Below are 21,587 nucleotides of genomic sequence, written 5' to 3'. Positions count from 1 at the left end.
GGATGGGGAACGGAGGAGAGTTGGATAGGCGTGGGGTCCCGGTGGGCCTGTCAGGGGGCAGCGGTGTGGATAGGGTTTGGAGCAGTCAGGGGACTGGGAACAGGGGGGTTGGATGGGGGCTGTTAGGGGTGGGGAGTCCCAGGAGGGGGCAGTCAGGGGACAATGAGCGGCGGGGAATGGATGGGTTGGTGGTTCTGAGGGGGGCAGGAAGTGGGAGGGGTCGGATAGGGGGCAGGGGCCAGGCTGTTTCAGGATGCACAACCTTCACTACCTGGCCCTCCATATAGTTTTGCAACCCCAATGTTTGCCTACCCCTGTCCTACAGCATTATAAAGTACAGCACTCTTTACTAAATGTGATGTTGCCCACTCTTATGAGAGGCTTTGGAGAAGGATACCATGCTACAACACCCAAGCACAACTAGTTTGTGCCTCAGCCCTAAATATTGTTTTAACTTTATTGGTTTAATTCATCCAGCGTGATCACTGACAACTCCACATTTCACATCACTGGCGCTGCAAGAGAAAAGGGGAAAACATATGATTTGTACCAAACTATTCAAAAGTAATATAGATTACTTCCAAGCAGGGCCATTTGCTGTGTCCAAGTATCTGCAGATAACCTAGCACATTATTTATTACATCTCTGCAATTCGCTCTTGTTCTCTCTCTTTCATCACATTCAATTAAGTGTAGTCACTTAGAGGTAAATTTTTAAAACACTGCATGGGTGATACGTGCAGGGCAGGGAAACTAAGAAGCAAATACCTGGAATGTTTCTGAGCACACAGTTCCATGTCTCAGTTATTTTGACAATTCATCTCTTCATGTCATCTGTCTCACACTGTCATGCTGAGTCCTACTCTGTTATCTCAAAACAACATATTTGGAGTCATTAGCTCCTTTTAAAAAAAAATCCACATACTTATTCATTATATTCAAGGTAGACAAGTCTGCCTAGAGAAAATATTGGTTGATTTATTCTTGTTCCACTACCTCTTTCAAGTTCTCTCTCTCCTATCTGCAGCCAGGGAAAAGATCCATATTCTAATGAATCCACGCAGTGACACTGCACACTTAAGGGAGGGTCAAGGTCAAGTGACTCATCTGCATCTGGATACAACACTTCTAGCTGAAGCATGATTTTCACACACACTCATGATGTAGCCTATTGCTAAACTGCTCCTTTCAGACGGTGCAAGATAACAAGGTGGCTAAGAATAGACAGAGATGACAGTGGTATCAAATATTAATATAGACGTATACAAAGCAATCTGCAGACTTCCTGCAGATGCTATTGTGTTTTATAGTTTATTATGTTAAAGGAATGCAATCAACTTGCAATCTAGTCAATTTCAAGAGTTACCTGTAGGTTTTAGGTACTGCTTCACCCACTGAGTACCCTGCCAATATTTTACAACAAGGTTTTAATCTTTTCCGTGGCTTTTAATGAAGGGGAGACCCACCCAAACCAAAGGGGAACAGATTGAATATACAGGGGCAGCAGTGAAACTGTCTACACACACACTGCTGTGAAATGCACAAAGTAAATACACCCATAGGGGAGGGGATAAGAAGAAATATTTTCCCCTATGTCTCTGTCTTAAATCTATTGTTTTGTAGATAAATATATTGTACAAAAGTGCAATTTTTTTAAGTTTAACCCTCTAAATGATTGGACTAACAAAATAACATGCCTGGCAAACTGTTTTTTTTTTTTTTTTAAACTTTCTGTTCTCCTGCATTGGCATGGAATTCATTTGCCATGTTGTCCTAGTTTCCATTTCCTGTGTTTGAAGCAATAACTCAGTAAGATAAGTTATGCATAATTAGTTACATTTTTCAGATACTTCAAGGCACTTGGTTGGTGGGCTCTGTAGGGACAGGTCCCACATTACAATCATTGAAAACTATGTTAATAAGATGATAGTATGCAAGTGACTATGCTAATACCTGTGTTAAGCCTCTGAGCATGAACAGGATCTTATTCAAAACCCATTGTAGTCGATGGAAGAACTCTCATTGATTCTAATCACACCCTAAGAGTATGTCTATATTGCAGTTAAACACTCATGGCTGCCCTGTGTCAGCTGACTCTGACACAGGGGGATCAGGCTGCAGGGCTCTAAACTTTCTGTGTAGATGTTCAGGCTTGGCCTGGAACAAAGGCTCTGGGATCCTATGAAGTGAGGAGGGTCCCAGAGCTCAGGCTCCAGTCGGAACCTGACTGTCTATGCTGCAACTTAAATGTTTCCAGAAGCTGGAGTGGTCTATCTGACCTGGCTGCTTATATAATCAAGATTAGTGCTGGGTTTTCTCTGTCTCCAGCTCAAATCCTGAGTGCCTGCGAAACATTACAGCTTTGTGCCGCACGAGACACCTAAGGACTGTGAACACTTCAGTAGAACTGCAGTTGTCAAGCCAACCAGAAAGGACAAAATCAGTGCTGCTCACACTAGCTCCATAACCTAGGTGTACAAGACAAGAGGAGGTCTGAAAGAACCTTCCCTCCCGTCCTGTGCCTCTGGCATAGCACTCCTGTCATTATGGAGAGCTTAGGAGCTGCTTCCCTCCTAGCCTTCCCCAAGACACAAGTCACTCCAGAGAGAGCTGGCAGAGGTAAGGAGTGGACTATGGTCCTTTCCACACTAGCTCATGGAACTTGCTATGAAGCAGCGGGAACACAGGCTATCTATGCACTTGGGGCAATGTGAGTTCTCTTTCTGCAAGCTGATGATCTAGGAAGTGGGATTGTGAGTCTTCCATCTGTAAAGTGGGGTGGATGATTCTTACCTCTCTGGCAGGACTGCTGGGAAGATGAATTTGTGTTAATACAGCCCTTTAACAAAACAAAATGGGTATGAAATCATATTTATAATATCTGGGATGTCTGCATCTCGTGTCCACCCTCTGGATATTACAAAACTACCAACTAAGTTGTAAAAGCTAGATTCAGAGTAAACGATTTGTGGAGACCAAGTATTAATGGCAAGGGATTTATTTATTAATCATGAGTTAGTTCTGTGGGGAGAACTGGTTCAATTTTGTTTGTTTTAAAATAGGTTCTACATTACAATGAGATTGTCTCAGAACTCACAAGTATTAGGAGGTTCTCAAATTTCTTGGGTGGATTCTTCTGTTACCTTAAAGAATATTCTTCTGTAGTAAGATTGACTTTAAAAGATATTCTTCTACAGCATATCTGAACTGAACTGAAGAGAAGAGCATCAGTTATGTGATATGATTGTGGATCTCTGAATAATAAGTCGTTGAGTTAATTATCTAGGGTGAATGGTACATCTGATTGCATTTAGAAGATTCCTTCACTGCAGACAGTGAGAATTGAAGCATCAGTACAGGAATTGCACAAGCAATTTAACATGTGACTTCCATCCATTTCTCCATCTTTATATAAAACAATAACAACAACATATTCCATGTGTGGAATTGTGGCTAATAATAATAACTAGGCTGAGCAGCTGGATGAGCACTCATATCTTAGTAGCAGATCACTGGTCTTGGAGGCTGGAGACCCAGATTTAATCCAAACAATGGGTTTTCCATGTAAGATTCCTGTATTTATTGCTATGTAATTCTGTTTACTCCAGAGAAGCATATTATTCTGTCAGACTTTGTAATATAGCCTGTGATTCTTAAACAGCAAGACTCTTGTTTAATCTTTTTTCCCTTCTTATTGAGACATCACCCCAATACCCTCTAGAAACACTGTCCTGCATCTGAACTTTTGGATTCTCCTCAAGTCTTGTTACCCTTTTCTAAATCTAGGAAGTTCTTAGTTCCACTCCAGAGCAGGTGATCTCTACTCATCATTCTCTGCTTGCTTGTACCATCACTTGTGATTTCTAATCTTTTTGCTTTAGATATGAAATGCTGCCTTCAGGCAGTATCTATAAGAGTAATCCCCCAAAACTGACCAAGGAACAGGGCAGATCTAGATAGGAACACAGTCTGGGAACCCCCTCCAGCATTAGTTGTACCAGACCCCAAAACCTACACCAGAATGATTGAAAGAAAGTGGCACAGAGAGCTAGATCCTCAGCAGGTGTAAATTGGATATAGCTCCTGATCCTCTTCTGGAGCAAGGCATAGCTCCATGGAATTCTTACTGCTTTATCACATGGAGTGCAATGGAACCATGCCAATTTATGCCCCGGGGGATCTGGTCTGCAGTCCTCTTCATCCTTGACCAGTGCCATGACAACCTCACATTCCCAGCTGAGGAAACCCTGTGATCCTCTGCTTATCTCTTTTGTTCTTTTGTGGCAACACCCAGAGACTTCAATGGTGAAAGCTGTTAAAAGTTTATTTTAGGATCAAGCAACAGGTGTTAAAAAGGTTATTAATGTTTTCCAAGTAAAATTTTGTTTGCTTCTCAAAGCCTCTGTCAAGTCTGTCTGACGTGTATTCATCACCCAATGCTCTGGATTCTGAGTACAATAATCTAGGTAGCAGATTTTCAGATATAATGTGTGACACATAATTAACAGATCAGAGGAGGGTCTCATTTTTTATTATCTGAAGTTTTCAGAGTAACTACATTTGAACTCTGCTGTTCATAATAAACAACAAATGTTCACATTTTAGCAGATGTGAGTGTCTCACCATTCAATACTGGATTACCTAAAAAACACCCCAGTAAAATTATAAGAGAGCTTTCCCTAACAAATATTACTTTGATAATAGTGATCATGTTACCTACATTACTCCCAATGCTACTTTGGCAAAATACTACTCTCTAGGCCTACTGTATTAGAAATGCAAAGGAGAAGGCAGGAAGTCATATTATTGGCAGAATGGATGTGTCAAAAAACGGTACTCTTAAAATAGTCAAACATATGATCATAGCAGTTTAGTTGGTGTGCAGTTCTCATTGGTACTGCTCTGTTTATTTTGAAAGGAGATATGCAAGACTGTTACATTTTCAAAGCAAATCATAAATATTAACTTATGGGCCTGGTTTTTCAAGAAGTTGCTGTCCACCTAACTTGTGCATGCTACTGTGAGTGCAAATCTGGTACACGTGTGGCAAATGATATCCTATAGTCATGTGCAGTCACAGTAACCAGGGATGGGTGGACAAATCAGGCACTCAGTTGCATAAATTCTTTCACATGCAATTGTATACCTGGATTTTTGAAAATCAGGCCCTTCGTTTTAGTCACCTTGTGCAGTTATTACAATCTGTTTATAGCTATACACTTTCCATCTCTCCTCATCCATCCATTCAAATCACTTTCAATACTCTTCTCTGAGCTTCTCCCAAAGTGTCAATATTCTTCTGGTAATGAGATTTCCAGAACGGAATACAATGCAGTCATGTCAGAGAAACGGGGGAGGGGGGCAGAATGGGACTTTTACTTCTTGGTCTCTGACATGATTCCTCCGCCAGTACAGCCCAAAATCTCATTGGTTTCTTTTCCTACTGTATCACATTGCAAATTATTTTTTAATTCATGGCCACTCCCACCTCTCTAGCAGATTACTCCAGCCCATTGAATGCAGTTGCAGACTATCTCCTTCCCCTGTCTCTCCCCATCCCCCATAGTCTGTGTAAAATGAATGAAAGGGCAATGCATTATATTCTAACAACTAGGGACCAGGTTCGGCCACCCCTTCTCATGTTGCTTTGCAGGGGGTAAAAAAGGGATTGTCTGCAGAGTAAGGTTACAACTCAGTGTGAGCAAGTGTGGCAGAATCTAAATGTAAATCATCAGCTAGTGCGAAAGAAGGGCTAATCAGCATGAAGGCCAGATCCTTAACTAGTGTGAATAGGCATATTGAAGTCAATGGTACAGTGCAATGTGAATTTGTATCAGCTGAAGATCTAGGCCCTATTTTACATGCGTAGTAAAATGCTGGCCTTATATTAACTAATCACAGCTCGATCTTACCTCTTGTAAATGGTTTTTATAGCACAGTGTGTGAGATCTTTTGACTTCCTTGTAGCTGGAGTATTTTATCAGAGTTTAGAATCTGTCCTCAGGAAACATTTTCTGACAATTGTATTACAGATGCAGTTACAACCATGAAGTAGTGAAATTCAGAATAAAACATCCTGTAATGTGTATTTAGTGACATTTATATCCTGCAGATCTTAGTATAGAGTAGTATCTTTTCTAAATTTCTGTAGGCGTTCAGTTCAGGTATAATTCAATAGGTTAAGTATAGAGATGTGAGACTTTATTTCAGTTACTTGAAAGAGGCTTATATTGTCATTACAGAAAGAAAAATAGAGCACATATAAAAATACATCATGTAATATATAGAGTAGGGTTAAAAGTCTATGTGCATTGGTTAAAAGCAACCTATTCCTGTTCTGCTCCTGTTCTCAAAATATTGGTTGGCACAGAACATGAAGGAGGTGGTTTCAACAAACACAATCTCTGTTATGGGAGCTTGAATATAAATACATAAATAGATGCTTTTCTATACATCAGTCTCCTAGACTAGACTCCGTGACAGCTTCTATTTTAACCTTTCAAGCTAATAAAGATCTGCTTAAAAACAGGTACATTTTTCATATTAAAGACATTCTTCACTGGAGTGAGCATTTTTCTCCTACAATGATTAGGTCAGATTCTCTAGTCTGGCAAAACTATACTCAGAACAGCACTGTGGCGGGGGAGGCAAAGGTGCTTTGTGCCACCATTGTGGAGCCTTCTTGGGACTTCCTCAAAGACTGCTTTTACTTATGCCCACAGCTCCAGAACAGCTGGGGGATAGCTGGAGAGCTGAGGCACCCTGGCCATATCCCCTTTATCTCAGGAATGCACTGGCATGAAAGGAGGAGATGAGGGGATGAGACAGTGACTCTGTGCCACCAAGGATACCCCTCATGCCAGGAAACTCCTCAGGCAGCCAGAAAGAGTGCCAGAGCACAGGCTGAAGGAGAAAGTAACAGAAGAATGAGATGATATTAAAGGAGAGTAGTAAGAAGAAAATAACCTATTTTTTCATAAATTAAAGTTCCACTGTTCCATTATAACTCCTTGCACATTGCTAGACCTCAGTTTAGTGAATTTGGGGGGGCGGGAATTACAGAACTAGTGCATGCTCAGTATGACATTTATCAGGCTTTTAGCAAAGGCCTATGTATCATTTAAGACCTACTACATCTTGTGCTGGCTGTCTGCAAGGGGCGTGAAATTCACCTTATGCGTGCTGGCATTGCCTAAACAGTCTCTTTTGCTACTCTCCAGTAGTGAAACTATGGGATAAAAGAATGCCAATCTTCTTAACGCTCCTATGTTTAATTATTTGCAACTTTCTGTAAAAGTCCTCAAGAGAAGACTGTCGTGACACCTTTCTTTGCATACTGTAAAGCAGACTACAAGTCAAACACTTCTGTCTTTGAGCTGTTTGGTGTACGTCTGTAACACTGCCTGGTATTATATGGAATTCGAACAGCTATGTTTGAGTACGTACTCAGCTATGTATCATAGGCCTCCTACTGCTAAAGGAAGCATTTCAAGTGGCAGAGGAGTCTGTGCCTGTAGAGAAGGAGATCTGAGTTCTATTCCTGCTATTGCTATGAAGTGCTTATGCAGCACTGACCATACTGAACTTGTGTTCAGTGGCAATGGATTAATGAAATGTTTTATTTGAGGAATATTACATGATCATGTGCAATGACTATGGGCCAGATTCTGAGCTAGTGTAGAGCACCATCACTCCACCAAAAACCAGGCAGCTACACTAAATTACACCATCTGAGGATCTGGCCTCATGTTGTAATTAATAAACCTCGCAGGGCAGAGTTAAGGTTGAACATGAAATCTTCATTCAGTGTTTCCTGGCCTTTTTTTGCATGTACCTCAATGACCTTAGCGTTACACCATTATTGGGTTTTCATGTGGAATTGAATTCAATTTTATAACATAAAAATTGAGCCTTATTTTCTAACTGATTTAATTTGAGACTAGGATATATTGGTGGATATAATCAGTTAATCACATCCTCTGAAGAAATGTCCCTAGCCTCATACATCTGGGCTTCAGAACCTTGAACGCTTACATTCAAGCTATTTCCCAGACTTGTAGTTGAAGCCAACATATTAACTACAATGTGTATATTCTGTCTTCATCTACGTATGTATAAATTGCACAATTGGTTGTAAAGGCCTAGGAATAAACTGGCTTGGAAGCAGAACTATCCCTCACCCCATGTGGGAAGTTCTTGTCTGATCAGTTAAGAGATCTTTGGTGGGATAGTATGGGAAGTCTGGTGCTGCTTCTGCCCCTCAGTACTTGGCCTGTGGCTGCTGGTAAAGGGAGTTTAAAGTGCATTAATGCCTGTTCATCAGACACTCTATGAGAAAATAACCAACATGGAAACTGGAAAGTAAACAGCTTAAATGAAACGTGAATGAGAGAAAAGAATCCTCACCTGGCAGGGTCTGGAAGTAGAAGATTAAGTAGCCTCATTGGCTCAAATTGGCCTTCCATCCACTGTTCTTGGTCCTGAAGGATGACACTCATAACATGATGAGAATTTGAGAAGCTTGGGGAAATGGTGAATACTTGGAGCAGAACCACCAGCGTCCAGGAATGGAAAGGAAAAATGCAGTGCTCAAATTTGGGGATGAAGCACTGTTAGGGATGCCACATTACTTAGGTTGTGTGGGTAACCTATACTACACTGGCTAACTGTCATCTAGTGGCTCGACATCATAGAGGTTTGAGTTGGCTACCGAGTCCACTTTACCAGATCTGGTTTGTTGTCTCAAGCAGTTATAAAATCCAGAGATTCTGGGTTCAGTCCCTGGCGACTACCTGTCCAGAAAGACAGTTACATGAGTTCTTTGGGGCAGGGACTCTCTATTTGTGTGCCCAGTTATGCTTAGCGCAAATGGGGTCTTGATCATTGTTTGGGCCTCTACGTCCTACCTCAATATAAATAATTAATATTTTCCCGTATCTCCATTCCGTCAACTGGAAATACATTAATTTAGAGCATATAATTACATCTGTCCTGCCATTTGAGCAATGGGGAAAACATGACGTATGGGGAAAAAGAAAAAAAAAAGTTCAGCGACATTATGTCCTTTACCACATAAACTGCAGTAATGATTCCTGATCTGTATTTTGCGCAGAGTGTTCTTGCAATAATATTTAAAAAAATACAGAGTACAAGAATAAGCGTTGTAAGTTAGAACTACCCTAGAGCATCTCTGAATTCTACACCCTAATGTGCAGGAGAAAGTCAGGTTTTTTTCACTTTTTAATACCATATTTCACTGTATGTAATACAAGGACAAAACATAACTTTGGGGGATGTTTTGTTTGTGCTGAATCTGCCCAGATTCTTTTTGCTTACTGACCTCCACAGCACTCTTACAAAGTCTGGCATCTTTTCATGTTGTAGAGGAAACCAGGAAGCTAGCTAGGCTTGTCTCCACTCAGAGCACTGCAGCGGAACAAGTCTACACTGATAGTGCTGCGCTGATGCAGTTGTGCTGTTACAGTGATGGAGGTGTGGACAAGCCCTGAGACTTGAACTTAATTTTTTTTTTAATCTAGTTAACATCACTGAGGGGAAAATATCTTATTTGCGTAATAAATCTTATTTAGCATGTGTACCACTGTACACATCAAACCACAACACAATCATTAACAAATTAATCTTCAAAATTGTTCCTTTGAGGCAGGTAAGTTTGTCAGGCTAATTGAGGTACCAGGAAGCTAAGACCTTGTGTACGCAAGGAGTGCTTTGCTGGTATAGAAATACCAATACACTCTACCAATAAAAGAAAGTGTGGTTGCAGTTTCTACTGGCACAGTTGTGCTTCTATAACTATCTCTTATTTCACCACCCCCAAACTTCACAAGCTATCCCAAAACAGTGCAGTTTTAGCAGTTTAACTGCGTCTCTACTAGGGCTTCTGCTGCCACAGGTCTGTTAGTCATAAATCGCATCTCCTCGTACATCTGGGCACCAGCAATATGTAGTCACATGCCCTCAGAAAGTTTGCCCCCAGGCCAGAGAGTAAGTTAATGGTAGAGTCAAGATTAGAACTCAGAAGTTTCTGGTTCTTCAGACTTATCTACACTACAAATGCTTTGAAAGATTAGCTCCCTACTGTAGACACAGTGTATGCCAACAGAAAGAGTTTTTCTGCCGGTATAGTAACATCACATCTCCAAATGACATTAGCTATGCTGCCAGAACCCCTCTTGTGTTGGCATAGTTGTCAGTTGGGAAGGTGTGTTTTCACACCTCTGCCCTATGTAGTTATGTTCAGTAGTCTGAGTACGGGTCTGCTAAACCCAGGGTTGTAAATTCAATCCTTGAGGGGGACACTTAAGGATCTGGGGCAAAAATCTGTCTTGGGATTGGTCCTGCTTTGAGTAGGGGGTGGGACTAGATGACCTCCTGAGGTCCCTTCCAACCCTGATAGTCTAGGAATAGAAATCTATGTTGCCAAAACTTTGTAGTGCAAACCTGGCCTCAGTCCTAAGGCCAGACCAGTATACAAGGCCCCCCTCTCATTGTATCTGAGTTTTATATACACTGTGCATGGACACAAGAGACAGATAATGTATGACAGTGTGACGTGGTACAAAGTCTGTTTGTGGAAGCCATGTTACACGTGAGTGGAGAAACCACAAACGAACTCAAGAGATACCAAAGGAGTATTAATAGAACCTTTGTCACACATGCACATCCTGCATTTTTTTATATTCCTCACAAATGACAGAAAGTTATTTTAGGGATGTTTTCAATTTTTAAGTATTATAAGATTTATTTTTTTACTCTTTCACCTGTGAAGCTTGGCATCTTAGTTATTGTGAGTCTGACTGCATGGGTCAGAGGGAGCCAATAAAAACCTTTAAAAGCAAACTAATATAGTATTTCTGTTGGTAATTATGTCATGATTTTCAAGTCTGCCCTTATGGAAAGACTGGGTTTTTCACATAAAATCTGTCTTTGTGTGAAGTCCAGCTCCTCAGCAATTTCCTGTGCAGGGATTTGAGGACAAGGCAGTAGGAGAACAGAGCCAGGGCATTCACCACTTCCTGGATCCAACTCTTGCTCCCTGCAGAATGGAGGTGTTCAGGCACTGTGAAGTCTCCTCCAACTATGAAGGCCTAGTCCAAATATTCCTTCTGAATAGATGACGGGGATCCTAAGCCAACTACTTGGCTCTGACACTGGGGCTAAGATTTTAGTGTGCATCTGAAGCAGCCAGTCTGGCAAGAGCAATTATGGCTCTGGTGCCAGCTGTTGAGTTAATAATCCATTAACTAATAAAGATTTACATGATACATTTTGATTAAATCAAATCCAGTTTTAACACTTAAGCAAGATGCATCCTCAAGTTTGCCTGACAAATAAATGCCTTGGAGGTGGTTCTGTCTCCAAAGGGTTAAAAAGTACATCACTTGAACTGTCATCTTTATTAGGTAAATACAAGACATTTTCCAAACCAGAATGCTTACCCCACAAGCTCTAGATCGGGGTGGGCAAACTTTTTGGCCCGAGGGCCACACTGGGGTTGCAAAACTGTATGGAGGGCCGGGTAGTGAAGGCTGTGCCTCCTGAAACAGCCTGGCCGCTGCCCCCTATCTGCCCCCACCCGCTTCCCACTCCCTGACTGTCTCCCTCAGAATTCCTGACCTATCCAACCCCCCTTGCTCCTTGTCCCCTAACCGCCCCTTCCTGGGACCCCCCCATCTCTAACTGCCTCCAGGACCCCACCCCCATTCAACCCTCCTTCTCGCAGTCCCCTGACTGCCCCGAATCCCTCTCCACACACTTGCCCCCTGACAGGGCCCCCGGGACCCCACGCCTGTCAACCCCCCCTCGTTCCCCATTCCCTGACCCCTATCTACACCCCTGCCCCCTGAGACTCCCATGTTTATCCAACCCATTCCCCATGTTCCCTGTTCCCTGATCACCCCCAGAACCTCCGTCCTATCAAACTGTCCCCTGATTGTCCCCCAGGATCCCGACCCCTTATCCAACCGTCCAGACCCTTTACCATGCTGCTCAGAGCAGCAGGTCTGGCTGCCGCGCTGCTCAGCCGGAGCCAGACATGCTGCTGCACTGCTAGGCAGGAGCGCACAACCCTGCCACCCAGAGCGCTGACCGCGTGGCAACGTGACTGAGGGGGAGGCAGGACAGCAGGGGAAGGGCCGGGAGCTCAAGGGCCGAGCAGGACAGTCCCACAGGCCGTAGTTTGCCCACCTCTGATCAAGAGCCATTGCATTCTATTGTGTAAAAAATACCAAACTTAAAATACATGTGATACACATACCAAATACTATCTGCACAGTTAGTAGAATGCAAGGGTTTTGGAAAAGAACTTAAACATGTGGTTAACTGACATGGCAGACCAACTATTTCTGCCATTCAGTTCTTTGGTAGATAATAATTGGATAATATTTGGTTATTTTAAAAACCAAATTAAATAAAAATAAATCCCTGTGGACATGATTCTCCCTGTCTCTCTAGCCTTATATCAGCATAACCTCACCAAAATCAAAGTTACACTGGTGTAAATCTGGAGTAATGCAGTGCAGAATCAGGACAATTATTTCACACCTAAGTCATATTAATGATAAAAACAACCACAGCTTTGAAATTCACAATTCAAGGAGTCACTTCATTCTTCCATATCCCTTCCCTAAATTTTATTAGTTTATGTCACAATCCTCCCCTTGTTTAATCAGAGTGTTTGCATTTAATATTAGTTTCCCCGCTTCCTCCATTCTCATTACTTATAATAATTCTTGCCTCAACATTGAAAGGTAATGTGGTTGTGATGGTGCCAAGAGCATTGCAGGGTAATTATGCTGACAATTGTTAGTATGATCAACTATCATTTTAAAACATAAGTTGAAATTTGTGGGTACTAAATGGAATCTTTTTCTTCACAAAAGCAGAATTTCAAAAGTGAACTCTACTAACAAATATTTCTATCTGCTTTCCTTGCTCTGCTTCTAAGGAATAGTAGTAAGTGTCTTGGGTCTGATTCTCCAACTGCAAGTTGTAAGTCAATCCCATTGGCTCCCATTGCAGCTACTCATATCCTGCACAGGAGACTAGAGTCTTCACTGAGTAGCTGATTATTCAAGTTCTGCTGTGATCCTATCAAAGGACAGGATGTAGCCTTTGTGCAGAATCTATCCAGCAAGAGTACAGTTTATAGCCACATAGAACCTATGCTATCAAAACCTACACCTCACTCCTATACTGCAGTACCTCTAAGAGACCAGGTACTGACGTCTGAAGGAAATGGACATTATGGATTGCTGGGAAAGTGTTTGGAAAAAGTTATATGAAGCACAGAAAGTATATTCCAAAATTTTAAAGGAACACACCACACGTGCATTAGAGAGACAGAAGTTGAAAATCAGAAAAGCTTGGGAAAATCCCATAACAACAATATTCGGGCTGAAGTCAAAAGTGAGAGCAGTGGTTATACAGTTTAGCGTCTGATAAAAATCTGTTCTGTAACTGCTCCTGAAAGACACTCTAACTTGCCCCATATTTAAGATGGATGAGAAGTTTGCTGTCAAACAGACAAGGCTTAAAAGAGTAGAGGAACTGAAGGTTTGATCTTTAACACCAGATGGAGAAGAGAAAGATGAAAGAAAAGTTAAGCAAAGCCTTTTCCTAAGCTGTACTGATTACTAGAAAGCTTTTGACATGGTCTGCAGTATAAGCAGAAGTGAGTGGTGACCCTTGATATTAACCAGCTCACCCAACAGTTGTTCCCCACCCCCAAGTTTAACAGCCTAGTCAATATAGTGCTGGTACTTTGTTTTCAATTTTCCATTGTAGAAGCTGGCACAGTATTTTCTCCTCATGCCCCCAAAATGGTAAAATGTTGCTGTACCTTCAAAGTCCAGTTTAGCTCCTATGAACACCCACAATTCTGTAAGGTCTTACTTCACACAAGTATATCATTTCTCCTTAAGTATAAGTAGTAATCCATTAGTAAGTGTATTGGTTCAGTTACTTAAGAAATGATTACTGACTCAAAGGGTTAATGTTGGCTGAAGATGGCTTGATCAAGCATGGTATCACTGGTGAAGATCTAATATATAGGTTCGTTTTGAAAATGTATAGCTCAGGCTACATATGACACTACCTACTTGATTAGAATGAGGAAAAGAGTTGTAGGATTTTATTGCATCCTTGAGTATGATGCTTTCTTCTGACATTGGCCTTGTAGGTCTGCACAAAAACCCTCCCTGCTATCCTGGAAGATCCCATCTATATGTGAAGATAGTGAACTCTATACTCATTCACACCAAAGCCTTTCTGCAGAGGCTGCCACCAAGGAATGCCAGTTGAGATTGTGGGGTGCTTTACAGGAATCTACATAACCAGAATTGGCCTAAGAGTTACTGATACCAAATGAATGCGCCCTGCCTCTTTCCTAGCCATCATTACCAACCTGTTCCAGATTTGAAGCAGTACCCTAATAGGTCTTCTGTCCAAGTAGTCACAAAAGCTCAGACCTATTTTGCATGCCTAAATCTCAGTTATAGGGGCCTAAATCCTGCTGTTAGCTCCTCTGCAATCCACAAAACACCTACCAAACCTGGTAGGTGCCAAAACGCACTCTGCACCTAAACTTTCAGGTAAAATTTCCCTAGGCGCCTAAGTTTCTGCCTCCGGACATGTGCACTGCTGCCTCCCTGTAGGTGTCTGAACTTCTATGTCCTACCTGAGCCCCAGAGCAATTCAAAAAGCATGAAAAGACAAGCACGCATCTGCCACCAATGCGTGTGGGGGCCCAATTCATTAGTTGTGCCTACTAGCTTGGGTCCCATTCAAAATTGAGGCAGGAGGTACCTACATTGTGACTTTTACTCCAGTGGTTGGAGCACTCACTTGAGATGTGGGTGATCCAGATTCAATTCTTCCCTCCCTTCCAGAGGGGAAGAAAGGATTTGAACAGGGGTCTCCCTCCGCAGGGAAGGGTGTTGTAACCACTGGGCTATGGGATATTTTGATGTGAGCTTCCCTCTGTCTTTCCTGTTGAAGCTGTTCTCCTGTGGAAAAATAATGAAAGCATGATTGGAGAAGGGTGACTGGACCCATGGTCCTCAGCTTCCAGGTGGTTGCTCTAACCCAGTGGTTCTCATCCTTTCCAGACTACTGTACCCCTTTCAGGAGTCCGATTTGTCTTGCGTACCGCCAAGTTTCACCTCACTTAAAAACAACTTGCTTACAAAATCAGATATAAAAATACAAAAGTGTCACAGCACACTAGTACTGAAAATTAGCTTATTTCTCATTTTTACCATATCATTGTAAAATAAATCAATTGGAATTTAAACACTGTACTTACATTTCAGTGTACAGTATATAGAGCAGTATAAACAAATCATTGTCTGTGTGAAATTTTAGTTTCCACTGACTTCTTTAGTGCTTTTTATGTAGCGTATTGTAAAACTGGGCAAATATCTAGTTGAGTTGATGTACCCCCTGGAAGACCTTTGAGTACCTCCAAGGGTTGCAAAACTGTATGGAGCACCGGGTAGGGAAGGCAGTGCCTCCCCAAACAGTCTGGCCCCTGGCCCCATCCAACCCCTCGGACTTCCCACCCCCTGACTGCCACCCCCAGAACCCCCAACTCATCCAACCCCCCCCCACTCCTTGTCCCTTAACTGCCCCCTCCTGGGACCTTCCACCCCTAACCTCCCCCCAGGACCCACCCCCATCTTACCCCCCTCCTCCCAGTCCCCTGACTGCCCCAACCCCTATCCACACCCCCGCTCCCTGACAGGCCCACCGGGACCCCATACCTATTCAACCCTCCCCCCCCGTTCCCCATCCCCTGACCCCATCCACACCCCTACACCCTGAGACTCCCACGCTTATCCAACACCCCCAATCCGTTCCTCATCCCCTAACTGCTCCTCAGAACCTCCGCCCCATCCAACTGCCCCCTACTCCCTGTCCCTTGACTGCCCCCAGGGCCCCTTGCCCCTTATCCAACCCCCTGAACCCCTTTCCATGCTGCTTAGAGCACCATGTCTGGCAGCCGCACCGCCTGGCTGGAGCCAGACATGCTGCTGCGCTGCTCGGCAGGAGAGCGCAACCCCACTGTCCAGAGCACTGCCCACACAGTGGCGTGACTGCAGGGGTGGGAGGACAGTAGGAGGGGGGATGGGAGTTCAAGGACCTGACAGGACAGTTCCACGAGCCACTGTAGTTTGCCTACCTTTGACCTAGATCTTTCAAATCCCAGTCTGATGCCTTAACCACAAGATCATCCTTTCCTCCCATTTCTAACGTCTAAGTTCTATCACTCCCTTATGAGTTGAGCTATTCCAGTGGTTCCCAGACTTGAAGCAGTTATCTGTTCATCCTTTTGTCAGCAGATCCATGGCATGGATTTTGACTCATCCATTGAAAGCATATGGGCTTTTGCAAGCTAACAAGTGAGCCTACAAGCTTGGAAATGCATGTGAACCAGAGTTTGACTCTCAGCCAAACAATTTGTTCTGGCTTTAATCAAGATGTCTTCTTTTAACTTCAAATATTATTTTTTTTAAATCCCATATCAAAACTTTTAGTATCATATTATGAAATGAATAAATGCTACCAGTCATTTAACTTTCAGACACTTCAAAGCAGTCTAACTGAATGATAGCCATTATGTTTTTTAAAATACTCATCAAAGTGATGTAGTTAATAAGCTGGCAGAACAAAATTAATAGTAACAAAGAAATATGGGAATTATATTTTGAACTTGCAAAACCTTCCACATACACACACAGCTTGGTTTTTATTTATTTTATTCCTGCTTCTGCAAATGAGAATTCCCTCTTTCTCCCTTCCATCTCTCCCATCCCCATGTTGCCACCTTCTCCTATTTGTTCTCATCCTAACTTGACACTCAGTCATGCAACCAGTGCCAGCCATAGTGTGTAGACCATAAGCAGCCATTTGATTCCGCAAGTAGTGTTGGTAAAGTAGGGCCCTTAGATCTACCCTAAATAAATGATCACGTCTATGATGCTATGGACTAGATTGTTGTATACTTATTCATTTTGGTCCTAATTCAGGAAAACACCCCCAATTCAGGGCAACAGTTGAAGTATGCATTTAAGTCCCGTTGACTTCAACGGGGTTTAGGCATATGCCTAAAGTTAAGCACCTGATCGGGTGCTTTCTTGGAGTAGTACTCTGTGTAAACAAGGGCGTCAAATCTGGCCCAAGGTAATGAATTTATAATAACCTTATTTTATTGCAATTTTTATTTAGCACTTGAATTCACAGGTGTGATACTTACCGGGTAGATGTTTTGACCAATAATTATTTTAAAAAATCCTTGTAATAGCTAAGACAGAGTAAATGCTGTTCAAGCTAAATATTTGTACTTGTTTCTTGATAGATTCTGCTGATGTAAGTTTTTTTCTTTAGATTTATAAAATAATCAATGGGAGATAGACACCTAAATACCTCCAAGATCTGGGCCCTGAATACCTTTGAAGATCTAGGCCTAGATATCTCTGGTGCATACTTAAAATACCGGTCAGAAGCAGCAGCCCTGGAGAAACACATAATAATACTGAATAGCCAGCAGCACAAAAAGAAACCCAGCCCTGCTAGATCTGCCAGTCGTGGAAGTTGATGATCACAATTCAAAAGCCCAAGACACCAAATGGAATATGGAAGATGTGCTTGTGGCAGCCAAGCAACTCTGGCTAATGTACATTGTGCAGGCTTTCAAAGTCCCATTACATCCAGCTATGTTCCACATTGCAAAACTGCAGCATCATTGTGCTCAGCAGCAGTTTCTTGCATAAGCTCTGAGCCCTTGTGGTTCTCAGTCACTTCAATGGGCTTTGTGAATGTGCCACACCTCTGTAAATCAACACACTAATCTATAATCCAGACTAAACATGGATTTAGGTGCTTAATTTTGGGCACCCATGTTCGAGACATGTTAGCTTTTATTTAGGTAAAAAACAATGGAACAGTACCTGCAGCCCAGTCTTTCCCCACAGTAGATAACAGGGGATCCATTGCACAGGTATCAAGATAGAGCAGCAAGGGAATCCCATTCTGCCATCTAGTCATCATCCGCCATCTTTTGGCTGCTGTTTTTATTGGTCTTTCCCTTGCCACCGATTGGCTGGCCAAGAAATTAACAGCATGACAAGTGGGCAATTCCATTCCTTTTTCCCCACCCACTCCTTTGGTGAGCTCTGGTCTGTCAGGCAGCATCACTGCACTGATTTATCAGTACACATGTTGCAAAGGTGTAAACTGGTGACTATTTGCTGTAGACACTAACTGTGGCTTCCCCTTTTCCTTACCAAGTAACTAGAGCTGGTCAAGTATCAGAGGGGTAGGTGCATTAGTCTGTATCCACAAAAACAACGAGGAGTCCAGTGGCACCTTAAAGACTAACAGATTTATTAGGGCATAAGCTTTCGTGGGTAAAAAAGCCACTTCTTCAGATGCTGGTCAGAACCTCAAATATGCGTTCTGTGGGACATTCCAACATTTGTTTTCATTCCAGATCGGAACAATACCAAAAAATTTCCAGTGTAATGAAACTCTCCAAGAAGGTTTAGTTTCCAAAAAGTCAAACAAACCTTCTGTTTTGATAAAAATCAAATGTTTCTTTCAGATGTCAACTTTTTCCATATCTATTATAATAGAATGTAAAATCATTTTGTAAATGAAAAGTTGTTCCAAATCCAAATGTTTAATTCCAATGAAATAAAGGCACAATATTTCAACCTTATCTTTTAAAAATATTTTTCTAAATTAAACTTCATCAACATTGACACCTTCTCACAGAAAATTGTGATTTTTTTTTCTCAACAAAACAGTATTTTCTAATGGAAAAACATTCAGCTGGAAAAATGTTGAACAGTTCTATGAGTAACATTAAGTATTTGGCACTCATGGGTAACTATTAGAATTATTTTTCCACTATATCCCCTTTCTGTAATGTGCACAACCCGGGCAGGGAGTTGTATGGGCCTGTGGTGCCTGTGCTCCAGGAATATTCAGAGCACAGGGGCCCAGCTCCACCAATGTTTGGGGCCAAGTCTCTCCCCTGGCCCTACCTGCCGCCCCCATGCACCTCCCTCGGAGCATCTCCTGGCCCCGCCTGCCACCCCCACGTGATTTAAAAGGGCTCGGGGGCCCCCACTGTCACCACCAGCAGCGCAGTGGGGCTAAAGCTGCTTCCTGTCTGCCCTCGCTCTGCACCACTCCCAGCAGCCAGCACCATCCCTGCAGCCCCTCGGAGGGGGGTGTTTCCACGCGCTGCTCCAGACCCGAGCACCGACTCTGCCATTGGAACTGCGGCAAATGGGAGCTGCGGGGGCAGTACCTGAAGGCAGCAGCACACAGAGACACCTGGCCTTCCCACCTAGGATCCACTCCCAGAGGGGCATGTGGGTCATTTTCGGGAGCTGCCCAAAGTAAGCGCCACACCACTCACCCCCTCCCACACCCCAACACCCTGCCCCAGCCCAGAGCCCACACCTCACACCCAAACTCCCTCCCAGAGCCCGCCCCCCCATACTTTCTCCTGCACCCAACCCCTTCCTGCACCCCAACTCCCTGCCCCAGCCCAGAGCCCACAACTGCACCCCAACCCCTTGCCCCAGCCCAGAGCCCACACCCTCCTGAACCCAAACTCCCTCCCAGAGTTTTAGGCAGATGGGGGTGGGGACTTAGACCCTTTCTGGGCACCACTAAGAATTATACAAACCTGCTGCCCTTGTGCACAACTTGTAATATATATCCTGGCAAGGGGCTAAAATTCTATGATGGCTTCAACTGTGAAGTGGTTGTCAGTGTCTGCCTTTGTAGTTGGCATTATTATATGCTACCAGCTGACTTCAAAACCTACTAAAAGTAGCGGCTGCATCTACCCTGATAGTAGTTTATTATTTCTATAGGAGTGGAGCATTCCAGGCCCCAAACACATAGACTATCTATACTGGGACTGAAGCAGAGTGCACTCTGGCATTCCCCACCTAATTTATGGTCCTTTGGGGACTGCAGCCAGATGGCATAAATTAGAGCAGTCGAAAGAATCTGAGAAAACATTTGAGAATCTGGGCCTTAATGTTTTTTGTTTAATAATCTCTCTTGAGGGGCTTTGTGAAAGACATTTTGAAATTGTCAACCACTTTACTGTTATCCTTTATCCACTACCGAATTGACATGCTCCTAGAGCCGAGATTTTCCTTTACAGAACCCTTGTTGGTTATTTTCATGTCATGCTCATCTAAATGTTTACAGTTCTACTTTGAATGAGCCTGGTACGGCTCACTAGTCTGTTATTCCCAGGGGGTGGGGGATGGGGTGTATCTGAGAGTAAGTAAAATAGGTACAGTGCTTGCTACCCTCCCATCCTTTGGTTTAGTGATAGATTTTGAGTGAATATGTTTGTAAGCAACTCAGCTACTTCATTCTTAAGTTCTTTCACGAACTCGTGGCTGATTACAATGGGTCCTACTGAACCACCGCTCATGTGTTTGGCAATTGTTGGAGTCCTGCATTCCCCAGGATGTGCACACTCAAAGGAACTTGGAAAGGCACATTTACACGTCACACATGTGTTTCATGACTTTGTATGTAGGATAGCATATAAATGCCATCATTACTAAGATATGGAATGCATATAGATCAACTAAACTATCCGTAAGTCAATCAGTTTTTCTCATTGTTATATGACCGGAGACCTGTCATTTAGGATAGAAAGTGAACTACAGCCAAGGGCAGAGTCACACCCTGATTTTCAAGAAAACTACATGCATTAAAAAAAACCATGCGAAAGGAATATGACAGGTTCCCAGGTGTTTGGGGTTTGTTAGAGTTTTCACAGTGTCTTTCTGAATGTCTCCCAGTTGGGAAATGAGGCTTGTTTTCCCAGCACAGACTTCATATTTTAAGTTTTTGACTTTTTAAAGGAAGACTTCTGTTTTGGAAATGTAGTGAGTTATCATGGTTTAATTTCTGCCCAGCTACATGATATTAGAGGCCTCGTCTTCCCTTTGCATCTCACCATGTAGGAATATGCAAGTTTGTTCCAAAACCCTTTTCTGAAGGTATAAATCATTGCAAATGTACTGTAGCTTCTCAGAGGGTGTTTCTTCTTTCCGGTCACACACTGGCTCCACTCCCTAAAGTCAGCTTTGTAAATCAAAGTCTTCACAGAGCTCATATCAAAATTGATCTACCTTTGTCTATTAACCATTCACTCAGTGGTAGAGCTTCATGGAGCCTTTCTGTATAGTACTTTTCTTACGTTTCTGTAAGAACATCTTTTACTACATGATAATGTGATCTGCTAACGTCTATCCTGCACTGATGATACAAATCAAAATGAGCTGTGGTGAAGAACCTGAGAAGTACTGATATTTCATACATAAATAATTACAGCTCTTAGCAATGGCAAAATGCTCTGTTTTCCTAGCTCTGCCTTAGCACACTTTATCCCATTACCACTCAAACAGCCTACATTTCACATGGTCAAGAACTATCAAGCTTGGATCCTCAGTGCTTTGGCATGAAAGCGTAAATGGATGTAGTTCATTTGAGAAAGTTTTCAAAAGTAAAGAAAAATAAAGT

The 21,587-nt window shown here is 42.7% G+C and overlaps 1 protein-coding gene across 1 annotated transcript in view; it reads right to left on the bottom strand.

Annotated features, from left to right (window-relative positions):
* Positions 1-431: 431 nt before the first annotated feature.
* The window catches only part of IRX5 (iroquois homeobox 5), a 38,920-nt gene continuing 17,764 nt past the window's right edge, over positions 432-21,587 (bottom strand). Inside the window, exons 4-5 of the mRNA XM_050922550.1 lie at positions 14,865-15,025; positions 432-515 (exon numbers count right to left, since the gene is read on the bottom strand). Coding sequence (XP_050778507.1) covers positions 507-515; positions 14,865-15,025 — 170 coding nt within the window. The 3' untranslated portion in view covers positions 432-506. The remainder of the gene's footprint in view (positions 516-14,864; positions 15,026-21,587) is intronic.

Source organism: Gopherus flavomarginatus, chromosome 14 (genome assembly GCF_025201925.1).
Source record: "Gopherus flavomarginatus isolate rGopFla2 chromosome 14, rGopFla2.mat.asm, whole genome shotgun sequence".
NCBI lineage: Eukaryota > Metazoa > Chordata > Testudines > Testudinidae > Gopherus > Gopherus flavomarginatus.
Note: the sequence above shows the minus strand (reverse complement) of the source record. Positions and strands in the feature narration are given on the sequence as shown.